We start from the raw sequence: 17,500 nt of genomic DNA, 5'->3' as shown, positions 1-17,500 counted from the left end.
GACGAAGCGAAACGGGAAAACAGTTCAACATAAAGCACATTTATTTCGCGATGAACGGAAAGCACACATATACAATTACACCAAAAGCAAATGTAAAAGAAGAAGGAACACAACAATAATGCACAAAAAGCAAATGCAACAATGCAGATCTAACCGACTACCGAGCACACGGCAACACTTATACAGTTTTACTTCACAGACGGTGCCGACAACACATATACCCAAAGCAAAAGAAAAGGACCACCCTCAAGGATGAGGGGGGCAGGCGGACATGGGCCGAGACCGCGTCGGGCCTACCCGTCTGATGATGAGCCGCAAAATGGCGGTGGCGCCCCGACTCCGCGGGCCTCGCTGGGACTGCCTGGTATGGGGTGGGAACGGGGCCCCTTCTCGCACTATCTCAGCGCGGGGGGAAACAGGAGGGGGTTGTTGATGCTCGGGGGGGAAGGAGGATATCTCCCTGTCTCGGGTCCCGCGACGAGCGTCTCCACCACGACCTCGGTCGCGCCACCGGCCTCTCCCTCCGCAGCTCCCCGACTCCGACATGAGCACCCCCTCGACCGTCTTCGCCGCCGCCACCTCTCCACAGCTCCGTCCAACCGCCCTCTCCGTCTCCTCTCTTGACTCGTCCCAACTCTTCACTGGCTCCGAACTCTTCACTCTCTCCCCTCCGTACCCTTTACCTCCGACCCTTCACCTCTAACTGGCTCCCCATTGGACCGAGGAAAAGTGGGCGTGAATGCTTTTTGATCCATGAATTTGCATATAGCGATATTACTCCAACGCACCTGGAGGCGGGGCCAAATCGCCCCACGCTCGCCGATAGGATGGAACAGAAGTGGGCGTGAGTCGTTTTTGATCCGTTTTCTTCGGAAAGGCTGTGCCTCTGCACCCGCTGCTCGGTGCGCGCCCTGCATGAGTCCAGTATCGGTGCCCACAAGCAGCGCGGAAATGGCAGTGATGCGATGGTTGCGAGAGCGAGATGTGACGGTAAAGGTCGTGGTTGTTGGCGTTGTTGTTGTTGTGAAGCGGCGTTGCGGCTGGTGGTTGTTGTGTGATGGCTGTTGAGACGTGGTTGGTGGGGGTAGTAATGGCGGCTGGTCCAAAATAAAGATAGTAAAAGAAAAATGGCTATCTAAAAGGGTCGCAGCCCGCATAAATGACATTTATTCCCTCTAAACAATGGGTTTGGGCCTAACTACACATATACTTACCGAGATATCTCACCTAAGGGACCTGAATGGTGGTTTGCGAATTTCGTCAACCACAACACTACCCCCTCCCCTTTTTACAGACTCGTCCCGAGTCGTCAAATTTTCGTGTGCCATCATGTGTAGTTTTCCCCTAGTACATTTTACCGACGGATCCCTGAGTGCGACATTCATGGTATTCGTGTCCCCAAAATAAATAACCTGAGGGCTGAGGAACTACCTAAACAAACTCACTCACACGGACGACTTAAATAAAATTGCCGGCGCTAGGAAAGACATGCCGGGGGCGCACTCATATTTGCAGTACATCTTAACCTTAACTTACAAATTTTACACTAAACCATGGCCCAGAATCAATGAACTCTGCAAAAAGAAAGCAGTTAGCAGGGAGCCAGGCTGCTCGCATGCAGTCTCTGACTCAAACAATGCAGGTGACAGGGAACGTGGCCGGCTGCTCACACGCAGTCCAAGGCCTTCCCTTTTGAACTGAACGCAGTGAACCACAACGGTGCATGGGCTGCACAACGTAGTCTCCGTGCCAGCTCAAGTGGCACACGCAATGAACACAACGAATGGATGGATGAATGGATGCACGCAAACACGGTGCACGGGCCGCCACTGCAGGCCCGTGTTGTAGCTGCCAACAGGGCAGTTCTCGCAGCTTGCAAACTGTTGCCTTGATCCTGGCGCACATGGCAATGAACAGGGGGGGGGGCAAAGCAAAAATTGAACGGGGCTGGTGAACAGGGGCAGTGGGCATGGCATGGCAAAGGCAGCAGGCAAACACAGCCCGCAGAAGAAGGCCGCTGCAGGCAAACACAGCCGGCAGATGAACTGGCCGGCACAGGCCTTGAAGCACAGCAGCTGCAGACGATCCAGCCGGCACAGGCCTTGCAGCAAAACAGCAGCTGCCGATGAAGTGGGCCGGCCTTTGCCTTGCAGCACGCAGCCAGCAGATGAAGCTGGCCAGCCATTGCCGTTCAGTGGAGGTTGGTGGAGGGAGTGCGGTGGTGCTGGCCACTCGGAAGGCGGGCTCGGACCTACACTACGGTCTCCCTCCCAACCTATCGCCTTTGCCTGTCACTGTCTATACCCACTCCCTTAATTTGTCAAACCCCAATTTAGCCCCAACTTATTTTTTTATTTATTTTTTTTTACTTCCCCACTATAAATCGTCCCCTAACCCCCTTTATCGTCTTTGTTCGGCTAACCTATCCTGTCACCTAGCCTACTCCCAACCCCTACGTTCCCTTCCCGGAGGGGAACAAGGGAGAGCTAGCGTCCTGTGTCGAGGCCCAACGAAGCCTCAGGATGGCCTCCCCAGACTTCAGCGATCTATAACCAAAGTGGGTCCAGCGGCCCACAACGACAGCGAGGGGATGGATGGTGCGGAGGGGTACATCTCCTAATCTACCCTAACCATTTACTGTTAACTACCCCAGGGCTTTCAACAAGCGTCTCTCGCTTAAACTATTGGTTCTATAAACCCAGATTCCCGTCGCCTGTGTTGGTGTCCTCACAATTTCGGGCCTCGCCCCCCAATTTTCTCTCCGTGCCCTCACACGGTCTCATGGCTGGGACGCGTGGCTCCGTTTGGCAGGCACGACCCTCTGCCAAATCTCACGCTATGGCACCCCCGGGCACTACACTGCCTCCGAGCCTACCAGCTCCCTAACACCGGGGAGTGCCCCCCATGGCACCTCCCCTGAAACGCACACGTGGCAGGCTGGCTTCCCAGGCCCCTTTCTGAGGGTCACCCGTGCCCACAACACTGCCCACGTGGCTAATGGCGCTCCGGGCCCCCGCACCAAGCAGACGCACCCGTGCCCACTACGCTATCCCAGCCCCCCATGGGCCCTTGGCCTACCACGGCCGACTAGCCTGGTGCCCGGGGTACCCACTCAGCGATACTCACCTTTCGCTACCACGCTCCCAGCCTGTCAACAGGGCTCCTGCACCCCTCCAAACGGGTTTCGAGCCTACTTCCCCACCAACAACAAAACGACTTCCATATTTGTTAATTTGACTAACCCCCTAACTCACTTTATACTGACCCCGGGGTCCCTTGGGCGGGAGTCACTCCTCCCCCCAATCACTCATCACACCATGCATTCCCCATTCGCTCCACTCACACAGACCCGCTGGCCTCACACTCCAATTTTCTCTCCGCACAACTCACCAACTCTTCAACACACACACCGCTGAACTCTGCCATCCTTCTAACTACCTCCCCTAACTAACTCGTGCTCCCACGTCGTCCCTTAAACTACAGCACATTCCTTTTAACACTACGTAGCTAAGCTACGTCCCCACTACACATTCACTGTCTGTCACCGTCTTCGAAATAAAAAAATCATTTTATTTCCCAACCTAAAGCTCACTAAATCCCTCTACCTAATCCATTCCACGGACTCCATGAGGACTTACCCCTGCCCCATGAAGTCGGTCTAACTAAGCTAACCCTTCCCCCTAACTAGTTTCCATCCTGTGCCCTGGTCAAGGGGATCATCCACCCCTTGCCCAGGAATCTTGTTCACCCGAAAGCGAGGCTTGCTGTTTTTTTTTTATTTTTCTTTTTTGCATGCGCAGCACCAGCGCGGCAACTCACAGCTCGCGCACTTTGCACCTGCCCGTGACGTCATGCAGCTGCACGTGTACCTCGTCCCTCCTTGGACGGTACTATCCGGCAGGGACACCCCTCCTGCCGGATTCCAACCCCACGTGCAGCCATGACGTCACCGTGCGCATAAAAAAAACACAAGCCCGACGTCTCGAGGGGTTCCCCACGCGAATACATGTGCTTTGCCCGTTGGAGCTTAACACATACGCCCGCGTGAAGAACCCATCCGGTCCAAATCCGTAATCCTGCCTAAACTTTGTCCGTCCGCGGGATCGGCAAATCCACCGCTGGCGTTTCCGGACCGGGACTTCACTCTCGCAAGCGAGCACGTGGGGGCCTCGTGCGTTGCACAGCACGGACCTCGTGCTCACTGCTGGGTGAACCCGGCACGGTCCCCGAAACAACTACAGCCGCTACTCGGCTTTCTTTCCTCACATGTCGCCGTCGTCGCAATTCGACACACGCACTCCCGCGTGTTACGACGCTAACACACCTCACCATTAAACTCACACCGGGAGACGCGGCTGCATGTTAACACATGCTAACCGACATCTCCCTTACATACCGCTCTCTCACACACACGGTCTCCCTTGCACTCGGCCGCTCACTCACGCATGCCATCTCCCCCGCACACGTGGCTCCACTCACTCGCGGCCTTCCACTCACTCGTGCCATTTCCCTCACACAAACCACACCACTCACACACGCGGGGGCACTCACCCGCGGTGCCTCATCCACACACCGTCCCTCACTCACACACGCGGGGGCACTCACCCGCGGTGCCTCATCCACACACCGTCCCTCACTCACACACGCGGGGGAACTCACCCGCGGTGCCTCATCCACACTCCGTGCCTCACTCACACACGCGGGGGCACTCACCCGCGGTTCCTCACTCATACACCGTGCCTCACTCACACACGCGGGGGCACTCAACCGCGGTGTTTCATCCATACTGGACGTTTCACTCACACACACGGCCTCTTCCACTTGCGGTGCCCCTTTTACACACGGCGTGCTGGGAAGCACGTACTCCGGCACAATCGCCTCCACACCACTCACACATGGGGTCGCTTCCACACACGGGGACGCGCTCACACCTTGCACCACACACACCGGGACAACCACACTGGGGATTCGTGTCCCCACAAGGGTCTCCGGGGCCTCTATACCCCCCAAGCTCTCCGTGCACCTGTCCACAGCACTCCTCCCCTCGACCTCGCAAAGCACGACCGAACTCACCTGGTCGTGACTCGCCTCAAGGGGGCATACTCCCTCCCCTCGTTCCTGGAGGAGGCCATCCAGCTGCTCGCACCGGGCCTCCACCCAGTCCACCAGCTCACCCCCATTGTCCTCCACTACCTCCGTGTGTGTGTGTGTGTGCGTCACTTACCCCGTCTTCATCGTGCAGTCTTCCCTCTATCGTTCCCATCTCCCGTGTCTCTGCCAACTCTTCACCCTTTACCTCCCTTGTCTCCACTATTTTTATTTCCTTTGTCGTCACCTCGTGTCTCGTCTCACACGTTTTGGTCTCCCCATTTAATTTTTCCCTTTCGGTCACCGTCACGACCCTCGCCCAACACGTCCCCCGAATTATTTTTTCACCCGCCTCCACCGCGGGCCTGTCAGCCGTTGCACCCCCTCCCAGCTCGCTCGCTCCTGCACGTGGAGTCGCCATTTTGAGCTCCCTGGTCACTGCCTTCATGCCCGCCTGCAGGCTTCGGCCCATGTTCTGCGTCTCACCCCGCAGCTTTTTACTTTCTTCCTTCATTTGCTTGTTCATTCCGTTCATTTGCTGTGTATTCGCATCCATCTTTTCGTTCATGCCTTTCATTTCGTTTTGCATTTCATTTGTGTTTGCATCCATTTTCGTTTTCATTTCCGCATTCATTTGTTGCGCATCCGCATTCATCTTTGCCAGCATGGTGAATAGCTGGGCCATGTCGGGTGCGCTTGGGTGAGCCGATTCGGCAAGGATCGGGGGGTTTTGGTGGAGAGGGGGAGGGGAGGTGTCATACACCGCGGCCGCTGCCGCACCTATTTCGGGCTCTGGGTTCAGTTGGGCGAGTTCGTTTCCAACAACCAACATTTCCTGCACGGGGATTTCATCCTGGACCATGGATTCTACATTACTACACATATACATTTCTAATACCCCCGGCTCCCGCTCGCCTTGAGACGCCATCTTATTTCTCGCAAAGGGTTAATTTAGCTCGCTCGTAATTTGGAGGGAATCGGGGGTCGCACCTCTCACCCCTGGACCGATTCCCGTGAATTTAGTTGGAGACAGGAGAGCCCATTTTCCCGTTCTCCGATACCAGTGCCGCGAGGAGGGCGATGAGTTTATATCGCACGACCTGACACCAGTGTTGCGGATTCGCGCCCGCCGGCGTGCGAGCGGCCACGTAACTCGAATCGCGGCACGTCGCCCACCGGACGTCGGCCACCGGACGGACAATCCAGTCGTGACCCTCTCGGACTAACGCCGGGAACTAGTCATGGGTGGACCTTTCGGCCTCACCACGATCGTGCCAATCGGCCCCCCGCGTGGGATAGGGTTGCTCGCCAAATTCGACCTACCTAAGTACCCACACGGAGGGTAGACCGGGCGATCGCACCTCGCCGCAGGTCGACTTCGGACACGGGCCACTTTAAGCGACCCGTTCCGTACTATCGCGATAACCGAGCGGTGTTATCGTCGGCCTCGACGGTTCGATTAATTATCGGGCGCTTTAGCCCACGACCAACCCTTTACGTGAAGTAAGATGGAGATTCAATAGAGGAAAAGACGAAGCGGAACGGGAAAACAGTTCAACATAAAGCACATTTATTTCGCGATGAACGGAAAGCACACATATACAATTACACCAAAAGCAAATGTAAAAGAAGAAGGAACACAACAATAATGCACAAAAAGCAAATGTAACAATGCAGATCTAACCGACTACCGAGCACAGGGCAACACTTATACAGTTTTACTTCACAGACGGCGCCGACAACACATATACCCAAAGCAAAAGAAAAGGACCACCCTCAAGGATGAGGGGGGCAGATGGACCTGGGCCGAGACCGCGTCGGGCCTACCCGTCTGATGATGAGCCGCAAAATGGCGGTGGCGCCCCGACTCCGCGGGCCTCGCTGGGACTGCCTGGTATGGGGTGGGAACGGGGCCCCCTTCTCGCACTATCTCAGCGCGGGGGGAAACAGGAGGGGGTTGTTGATGCTCGGGGGGAAGGAGGATATCTCCCTGTCTCGGGTCCCGCGACGAGCGTCTCCACCACGACCTCGGTCGCGCCGCCGGCCTCTCCCTCCGCAGCTCCCCGACTCCGACACGAGCACCCCCTCGACCGTATTCGCCGCCGCCACCTCTCCGTCTCATCTCTTGACTCGTCCCAACTCTTCACTGGCTCCGAACTCTTCACTCTCTCCCCTCCGTACCCTTTACCTCCGACCCTTCACCTCTAACTGGCTCCCCATTGGACCGAGGAAAAGTGGGCGTGAATGCTTTTTGATCCATGAATTTGCATATAGCGATATTACTCCAACGCACCTGGAGGCGGGGCCAAATCGCCCCACGCTCGCCGATAGGACGGAACAAAAGTGGGCGTGTGTCGTTTTTGATCCGTTTTCTTCGGAAAGGCTGTGCCTCTGCACCCGCTGCTCAGTGCGCGCCCTGCACGAGTCCAGTATCGGTGCCCACAAGCGGCGCGGAAATGGCGGTGATGCGATGGTTGCGAGAGCGAGATGTGACGGTAAAGGTTGTGGTTGTTGGCGTTGTTGTTGTTGTGAAGCGGCGTTGCGGCTGGTGGTTGTTGTGTGATGGCTGTTGAGACGTGGTTGGTGGTGGTAGTAATGGCGGCTGGTCCAAAATAAAGATAGGAAAAGAAAAACGGCTATCTAAAAGGGTCGCAGCCCGCATAAATGACATTTATTCCCCCTAAACAACGGGTTTGGGCCTAACTACACATATACTTACCGAGATATCTCACCTAAGGGACCTGAATGGTGGTTTGCGAATTTCGTCAACCACAACAATATCGACAATTCGGCGATTGACCCTGTAGCGCGTGGACAGAATAGTTGGCTGGTTTATGGTGGATTAAAAACACCTGTAGCTGGGTTTCGGCGTTTGTCCGGAAGCTATGACTAGATTGTCGCGTTCAGTGGACGCACGGCCTGGATTGGGCTGAAAAGGTCGTGCGCATGCCGAACCGGCGGAAATGTACATCTATATATATATATATATATATATATATATATATATATATATATATATATATATATATATATATATATATATATATATATATATATATATATATATGTACATACTGTTGCTAATTCGCGCCCGCCGGCGTAAGGATGGCCACGTGACTCGAATCGCGGCACGTCGCCCACCGGACGGACAATTCAGTCATGACCCTCTCGGACCAACGCCAGGAGCTAGTCACGGGTGGGGGTTTAACCTCACCACGATCGTGCCAATTGCCTACCCGTGCAGGATAGGGTCGCTCGCCAAATTTGATCTACCTAAGTACCTGCGCGAATGGTCGACCGGGCGATCGCACCATGCCACAGGCCGACTCCGGACACGAACCGCTTAAGCGGTCCGTTCCGTGCTACAGTGATAACCGAGCGGTGTTATCGTCGGCCTCAACGGTTCCGATTAATTATCGGGCGTATTAAGCCCACTACGAACCCCTTATGTGAAGCAGGATGGAGGGTCAATTAAAAGGAAGGAGACGAAGCGAAACGGGAAAACAGTTCAACACAATGTACATTTATTCCGCGACACACGGAAAGCACGTATATACAGCCACAATAATCAAAATGCACATATAAAGCGAAAGCAAGAGTTAAACCGAATACGCGCACACACGGCAACACTTGTACAGTTCTACTTTACAGATGGTGCCCAACACACATTTACTCAAAAGCAAAGGAAAGAAGCCACCCTCATAGACAAGGGGGCAGACAGGGCCCGTGGGCCTTTATGGCGTGGGACTTGGCAGACCGAACGAGTACCACGAGACCGTTGCAGGTTACCTGCACCCTCGCGGTGCGATGGTGGGCGAGTTCTCTCCGGCGCTCCTTGTACGAACGCGCAGGTCTGCGCGACACAGCTGGCAGAGCGGCGCCTCCAGTCCGCGTCCCCTCCGCGACGTCCGGACTCTCCACCGACTGCAAGCTCCAACGAGCGGGTCGCTCTACGGACTGCTTCTCCAAGACCCAGACGGGCAGAAGACCATGAACCGCCGACTGACACTGACACTCTCACCCACCGCCCTGACCTGACCTCCTCTGACCTGACTTCCTCCCAGCGGCGCCTCCGTGCGCCCTTTTATTTCCCCGGCACCCCGCCCCTCCCTTCGCGGCACGCGGGAGGGGGGGGGTGCGGGGGGGAAGATTCCACCAGAGAAATCGGGGTGGGAGTTGAGTTCCAACCGTCATTCTTGTTTACCAGGGAAATCAGGGTGGGAGTTGAGTTCCAACCATCATTCTTGTTTACCAGGGAAATCGGGGTGGGAGTTGTTGTTGTTCCCCTTTTGTGTTCGTGGAGATGTTGACGGTTGCTGGCGGAGTGGTGAGGATGGCGTGGTTGTTGAGAGGCAGGTGTGGTGGTGGTTGTTGTGAAGCGGCATTGTGGTTGGTGGTTGTTGTGTGATCGTGGTTGAGACATGGTTGATTCAAAATAAAGATAGAACAGAAAAACGCCAAACTCAAAGCATCGCAGCCCGAATGAATCACATAAATTCCCTCCAGACAAAGGATTTGGGGCTAACTACACATGTACTTAGAAATATCTCACCTACGGGCCCTTCATGGTGTAATGCGAATTTCCACAGCCGTAACAATACATACATACATACATACATACACTTTGTTTTTATGCCTCTGCTGACAAAATTGCCAGAGGCATGTTTTCAGGTTGTCCGTTTGTACCGATGTCCGTCCGTGCTAATTTTCTGTTTTCTCTGCAACCGCTTATCTGATTAACACAATTTTCACCAGAGATGTGACGACTCATGGACAATGTTTTAATCCTAATTATGACATCATAGGTCACGTAGTGTGGCAGCCATATTGGAAAAACAGGAAAAACTTTAGACCTTTGTATCTCCAAAACCGCTGCATAGAAAAAATTAGAACTTGGCACATGCGAAGTACTCCCCATGGGAAACAAGTGTCATTTTTTGATGATGTCATCGGTGGCTTCGTTGTGACATCATAATTGTATTCGACAAATGCTTTATCCAATCAGCATGAAAATTTTTGAGGATCATCTTGGGCTAAATTGTATTGGGGGGGGGGGAGAATTGATGACATCATCAGTAACGTGGTTCGGCAGCCATGTTGTTGTTAACATAAAAACCTTCAAAACTCTTCTCCGAAACGGCTGAACAGATCGAGGCGAAACTTTAGAGGTGAAAATCATGATGTAGTAGTCATGGGGAATATAATAACTTTTAAATTTCAACCTGATCAGACGCTTGATTTGGTAGCCAGAATTATTTAATATTTTGAATCTGGGTTCAGGGATTGAAATCAACATTGGTAGAAACATGTATGATGATGTAATAATGCGGAAGCAAATCTTGCAAATTCACGACATCGAAGAGTTCCCTTCTAGTTTTTAATGTAGAGCGGTGATTACCTTGGCTTAGTAACACACCAGAATAAGAGTTGAGTATGCAACTGTTTGCACCAATTTTTTATTTGTTTTTTTTTGAATAAAACTAGCAGACAGATGGATATCAAGACAATTGAAAGGAAAAGTTTTGGTTCTTGTGTGATGCCAACCTATGTTTACGGTCTTGAAACAGTGACTGAGAGAGAGGCAGCAACAGGGGTTGCATGTTTGTGAGAGCAACTGGGTCAGGAGGATTGCAGGAGTGAAGAGCGTGGATAGGAGGAGAATGGATTAACTGAGGGAGAAGATTGGTGTGCAGATGAGCGAGACGGGATGATTGATGAAAAGCTGGCTAAAGTGTGCTGGACACTTGGTGCAGATGGAAGAAGAGACAATGACAAAGGGAGTGGATAGATTGAGGGAACAAGGTCGGAGGAAAAGAGGTACATCATGGTTGAAATGGGAAGATTGTGTGAGGAGTCATATCAATAATGTGGGGGTGGTTGGAGAATGGAGAGAGTTGGCTGAGGAAAGGGGGAAGCACAAGAGTATCATGGTAAAGGCAGGGAAGAAGCTTGGTCCTATTGGACCTTACCCCCTATAAAGGGAAGAGACCAGTGGTGTAGTGAAAAAAATTATGTGGGTAAATGATACGAATGTCGGTTGAGGCTGAGAAGCAGCCAAACTTGAAGGCTAAGCCATTTACTTGGTCGGGCTGGTAGGATGGCCAAGAGATACACATGCTTGCATTTAAGCTGTCCAGCCTGGGTTCGAATCCAGACCCAGCTATGACCCAAACTGTCATTGTGGTGTTTCACTGGCATGGTGATTCATCAACCTGTGTACCATCCCATGGATGGACGTTAAACTGGGCGTCCCAACTGCCGACATTAGTTGGTGCGCGTTAAAGATCCCACGGTGTCATACGCAAAGAGTGGACGAGCTATCCCAGATACCATGAAAAAATTACAAATTCCTGCTCTAACCTCACATTTCTCCTGTCCCAAGGGAAGGAAGTGCAAAAAGGTCAACCCCACAGCAGGTGTCACTACACCCCTCAGCTGGGTATGTGTATTAGTAGCAAGTAGTAGTAGTAGTAGTAGTAGAAGTAGTATTACTCGGCTGGTGTACTAACTGCCGACCTGCCAGACTCAGAACATTCTATCCATCACACCTCTGAGTCAGGTTATGTACGATGTTGAGCTGGCTCTCTTTTGCTGTCATCCAGTGCCAAAAAATTGCAGTGGGATCCTTGTCTTTTTTGGGAGTGATATGAGGTGGAGGGAAGAATAGCTGCATCTTTTATGAGAATCGATGCATTTGGAGTCATGATGGTGCAGGAAAAAAAAAAACACGATTGAATAACACAGGATGTCTTATAACGGCATTTAAGATAAAACAAAGGAGGTAAAAGAGGACAACTGTAAGATGCTGATGATTTGAAAAAGGAAAAATAAATCAAGTAAGGAGAGAGAATACAAGAAAAGATAACAAAAAGCACCATACTGTTTGAGCATACAAATAAGACAATGCAAAACAGGGAAGTGAAATCGAAACAAAAAAAAAAATAGAAAAATAATGAAAGGAGAAGATAAAAGGAAAGAAAGATGAGACAAATTCAAAGTAGGCAAAGAAAAACACCAGAATAAAATTATCACCGTAATCGATGACAAAGCGCCGACATTTCGGGCCTTGCCCTTTGTCGGACCTATTTTATGCTTCGACGATGGGCAAGGCCCGAAACGTCAGCGCTTTGTCATCGATTACGGCAATAACTTAAACCTTTTTATTCTTGTGTTTTTGTGGTCTTGTGCTGCCAACACAGCCTGCTCGTTCTTTGCTGCAATTAGCAGGTGCAGTATTTCAAGGAAGGTAACGCAGTGCCAGCGATAGCATTGCACCACAAGGGAATGTTTTTTTTTTAGTGAAATTCAACCCCATCAGGAATAACATTTACACTAAAAAGGGTAGTGGAGAGCAAACAACCAAAATAGTTGGTCTATATGTCATTCCTATCTGGGCACAATACTCAGGATTCTGGGATCCCATTCTCAGAATTCCCATGTACTGCATAATATGTTGATTCAAACTCATTCTCGACGAAGACTGATGCTTCTGTAAATTACAAAATCTACACTCAGGTCTTCTGCTGGCCTGGAACAATAAATATGTTGTTGGTACAGCCCCCAGCTGCAACCGCTTCACCACAGTCAAGGTGGACACAGATCATGCTGGTTAATTACAACCGATGATGACCGTGCTAGATCAAATTTAGAATGAGGTGGCACCGAGACTCTTGCACCACCACAGAGCTCCGTATGGGATCTAACACCCCCTCGGTAATCAACAATTATAATTACTCAATTAATTCCGCTAATGATTACCCAAACGAAACACCAACAGTACACAGCAAGATGATGGTAAGGCCGAAGTCACATTTGCCACGGCGGCCGTGGGGTCGACAAAATCTATGGCCACTAGCAATTATAGGGCGGCCGCAATATTTCCACGGTCACACAATGTAGCAGTCACATATGTTTTTATTTTTTGGGGAGGCGCACGGCGCATTTATAAATTGTGGAGACCGAAAACGTGGGGAAGCCGTACGGTCTTTGATTTGATGTCGCACGGTGACCTAAGGGCATTCCTGCGGCGGCCATAGGATTTTCAAGGCAGACGCAAGGTGCCCGCAAGGCGACCGCAGGGGGGCCCTAAGGTGAACGTGCGGCCAGACGGACGGTAACGAGTGGGTTCTATTTTTTTTATTTTTTTTTACCAATTCTTTTGTTTCGGCTTGTCGAATTGCTACGGTTTCGGCTTGTCGAATTGCTACGGCGAACGTAGAAATGAAAAAAGTTATAACTCCGCGCTAAAATTCCACGGCGACCCCTACGGCCTGTAAAATATAGCCAAACGGCGTAGGGCCACCCCGAGGCCACCGCAGAAACTCTGCGGCCGCCGCACGTTTCTGTCAATTCAGAGGGCGTACAGCCGCCGTATCCTCGCCGTAGAGCAAATGTGACTTTGGCCTTAACCATAATGTGTACAAGGTTCCTTAAGGAATATAATTTTGTTTAATTAATAAATAAAAATCAGGATGGGACAAACAATAGTGACATGTAAAACTTTCACATCAGGCATAAAAAAGGCACAATATAATTAATTACACAATAAATCGCAACATAAACAATTCTACATCCTGCCCAGGTGCCAAATAAACCAATTACACCCACACCAGAAACCAAGCATGTAAGGGGCTTATAGCCCTGGCCAATGCCGGCAGGCAGTGCGTCACAGCATGGTGCAGATACGTGACAGCCGGAGGGGCCTGGCAAGTGGGGGAGCTCCACAGGAGCGAGTAGGGAGCAGCCGGAGATGAGCCTGAACAGACGGATCGAGCAGGCGAGGTCTCAGGTGCTGTCTCAGCGAGCCTCCCAAAAGAATCGTGGGAACTCTTTCCCCCAAATTCTCCATACCTCAAGGTTTTAAAACTTGTCTATGACCCCGCCCCGGAAGCGGAGCAATTCCTCAGCGGAAACACGCCGGCCAATCACGGCGTGACAACACGGATGATGGACAGCATCACCGACCCAACCGGGGCTCAACCCGCGTATCAGCAAATCATAGGCCGAGCTGCTAAAAAGGCTCTGAGTCTGCCTTTCTTCTTTGCGCATCCCACGACAACAACATGGTCCAAGAAAACCTAACGATAGACTAATTACAGGCAGTGTTGTTACTCCATAAACGCAGCAATGGACAACATTAGCTGAACCACAAACACTTAATACACATTAAAAAGGTCCGAAGACTATGCAATTTACCTTGGTGGTTCGGGCTTAAAAATAGTAACTGACGTCTCCCCCTCCACAGCTCCTCCTTTCCCTCATAAACACAACAATATGTGCATGCTTCTCCATGAACCATCGACATTGTAAAAATAATAATAATAATAATAATAATAATAATAATAATTTAAAGAGCTATCCTGCCACCACTATGGCCTAATTCCATGGATTTCTTGTCTTTCATTTGTCCATAGATCATTGTGGAAACACATTGTCAATTAGCCATCATGACATTTCAATGGAAGGTTCCAGCTGGGAAAGCTGAACTCCTCGTCGAGTGCAGACCATTCAACAACATCCACCAGTATTGTTTAACGTGTACATAACCCAGTGTATCAACATTCACATTTGAATTATACAACTTGAAGGAAACAATAAAACCACATGAACAGCCACAAAGGAGTCAGGTAATAAAGGGAAACGAAGGCCAAAGAGTGAGTGCAACTGTTGCTTACCTTGAGTTTCCTGACATTGGTGCAAGGATCGTTGGAGAAGCTCTGGGTGTTGATAGCAATGCTCGCTCGTTCAAGCTCTCCCGTGAGGTCATTGTGCACCTGTGGCACGGCCAGTCATTTGTTCACCTCGAACTTGTGCTTATTAAGCAGAGCAAACTCGTTAATAATTTCTTGCGCATCGTCGACAAGATTAAATAACCATTTAATTGGATAATGGGGGGTTGATTGCAGTTGGGATGGGATGCGTAGTACAAGGATTGGCTTGGGAGGGTGTGATTGGTGAGGTTGTTCAAACTAGAAAGTCAAAAATAATTTTAAAATAAAGGAGGTCAATGGTCATGTGGTGATGTAGGAGGGAGGTCGTGAAAAAGGGGTGATGTCCTTCAATAACAATCAACTAGGTTAAAGCTCGTAGCTCCATGGCAGAATGACTTTCTGAATGAGGTTCACTAAACCAATGCTCACACATTAACCAATGTCAAAAGCGTTTTGACCAAATTGCATGAAGAAACTAAGTGCCACATGAGAAATGAGTGGAGAAATATGGGCAATAAAAATGCCAGATGGTGATAAAATGAGAGGGATTAGAAAACAGGAGATTGACAGGAACCGAAATGGTCATGGCGATGGTAAAATATGAGGAGGCAAAAGGAGGGAAGAGGAAGCTATAAAATCCACAATACATTTGATTGGTAGGCCACGGTGGACCGCAAGCTCTGCCACGCAACTTCACGGCCTTCTCGACAGAATTTGCTGCAAAACTTCCGGTTCTTTTCAGGCAACGCTGAAAAAGGTACCGCTTCAAATGCCTTTGTGGATTTGGCTATTCATTCGACAATGCGATGAAACGGGAAACGTAACAAAAGGTTCCTCGGATGAGAAATCAAGATGAAACATCAAATGATGAAATAAATAAAGCACATGCCACTCGGAAAAAGGGATCATGGAGTTTCTGTGATATCATTACCAAATATGATACCACTGCCAACGTATTATTCTATTCTACCTTTTCATCCTTCAAAAAGCCGAAGTCATTATGAAACTGAGGGGCGCCCTGGAAAAATAAAGGTTAGTAGCCCTCACTTTTGTGATGGAAACATGTTGGTTCACTGAAAAGAAAGAACACGAGTTTACACATCACATTTGGAAAGAACATTAAATATTTACCCAGCAGCCTTCATTGCATATAATCACAATATATAGATCCTTTTATGGTCCAACACAATGGCTGCCAAAACAAATCGGTGAATGGGGTCATGTTAGAGAGATCATGCCATTGTATGAGCCCTCAAGTAAGACCACAGGTGGAGACCATGAAGGTGACGCATCACCGCTTGAAATAATTTCCACCCTGGACTTGTATCAGCTACAAAAATATGAATAATAATAATTATAATAATACTAATCATATTCAGAGAAAATAACGTCAGGTCCTTTGAATAAGGTGTGGATGAAACGACGCGTCGTGTTTTCATTTCTATTGTACATAGACTGTTTATCCAGGTACAATGCAGAGTTTGGACAATTATAATTCTCTTTACTATAATTGTAATCCTTGATTTTAACTCTCCTTACTCCAGGTCTTTCATTTGAGAGATACTTGGGACCGTGACAATCTGTAGATTGAGACTCGTGTTTGACTTTTCAGGATTTGTAATCAATTGGAGAAAAATTTGAATTTTCGACAAAAGATCCAGGAGAGTGCTTCATTCAGACATTTGAGTGTAGCTTCGGCGAGCATTTCACAAAGTGAAAATCCAGTTATACTTCTTACGTTCAACTTGAAGGTGAAGACATTAATTCACACAACTAACACTCTTCGAACTCATTCACACTCCGCTGTGTGCTCATTCTTGACAGGAACCTCAGAATTAGTATTTTTCTTTGTTAATGTAAATCTGTGGAAAACTGGCATGATATCCTAGACTCCCTAGAGGTATGTGCCTACTGCCCTATGAGCTACCTCGGCTGGATTTGAATCTCGGCCCAACTATAAACTGGTGTCCTGGTGTTTCACATGCAGGACGAGTCCATCAATGGGTACACCGGTCCCTCACATGGATGTTAAGCCAGAGGACTTGTCTGCCGGTACTAGTCGCTATTGGACGTTAAACATCCCACAGTGTATTTTGCGAAAAGTAGACGAGTTGTTGCTGGCACCCTGAGCAAATTACCAATTCCTGCCTGATTGACTTCTGGGAATGCAACAGCAAACCACCCAACATAACCTTTCCCTAGAGACTGCTTCAGCGGCAAGAATGACCTGTCAAGAGTGAGGGATGATGACGACGACGACTGATCTGACACACCAATCCCAACCTCTTTAATACTTTGAAATAGATGCAACCTGGGTCCATCATATCGAAGGAATTTTTAAAAACAGATGGTTCAAACCAAGCAGCTTGTAGAGTGCCCACCAAGTGGCTTAAGCACTCAAGCAAGCACTCCAACGAAACAGTTGGAGCAAGCACTGTATTATATCGACATGGCTTACGAACATCAGTTGATGAGGAATGGCTGGCTTGGCAAGCGATTAGCAATGTACATAGCGATTTGTAGGTTTGAAGCTCGATCATACAGAAACCATTACGACCTACCTGTTCCAAGGCAAGGCATTTTTAGTTGGCCGAATCAAAATCAAAATCATGAAGGTAAGGCGTTAATTATCCACAAAAGGAGTGTTTAAATTGACCCACTCCCCCAATTTGCATTCATGCACTCCTTTGGAACTCCCTCAG

The 17,500-nt window shown here is 49.8% G+C and overlaps 1 protein-coding gene across 6 annotated transcripts in view; it reads right to left on the bottom strand.

Moving 5' to 3' along the window:
- GABBR2 (gamma-aminobutyric acid type B receptor subunit 2) overlaps window positions 1–17,500 on the bottom strand; it is a 565,977-nt gene that overhangs the window by 339,667 nt on the left and 208,810 nt on the right. For all 6 annotated transcript variants that reach the window (XM_085850809.1, XM_085850813.1, XM_085850812.1 and 3 more), the window contains one exon: window positions 14,763–14,861. In XM_085850809.1, coding sequence (XP_085706935.1) covers window positions 14,763–14,861 — 99 coding nt within the window. The remainder of the gene's footprint in view (window positions 1–14,762; window positions 14,862–17,500) is intronic.

This window comes from Eptatretus burgeri, chromosome 13 (genome assembly GCF_056783735.1).
Source record: "Eptatretus burgeri isolate ZD-2024b chromosome 13, Ebu_testis_v1, whole genome shotgun sequence".
In the NCBI taxonomy this organism is placed as follows: domain Eukaryota; kingdom Metazoa; phylum Chordata; class Myxini; order Myxiniformes; family Myxinidae; genus Eptatretus; species Eptatretus burgeri.
The sequence above is the reverse complement of the archived record's forward strand: the minus strand, read 5'-3'. Positions and strand labels throughout refer to the sequence as shown.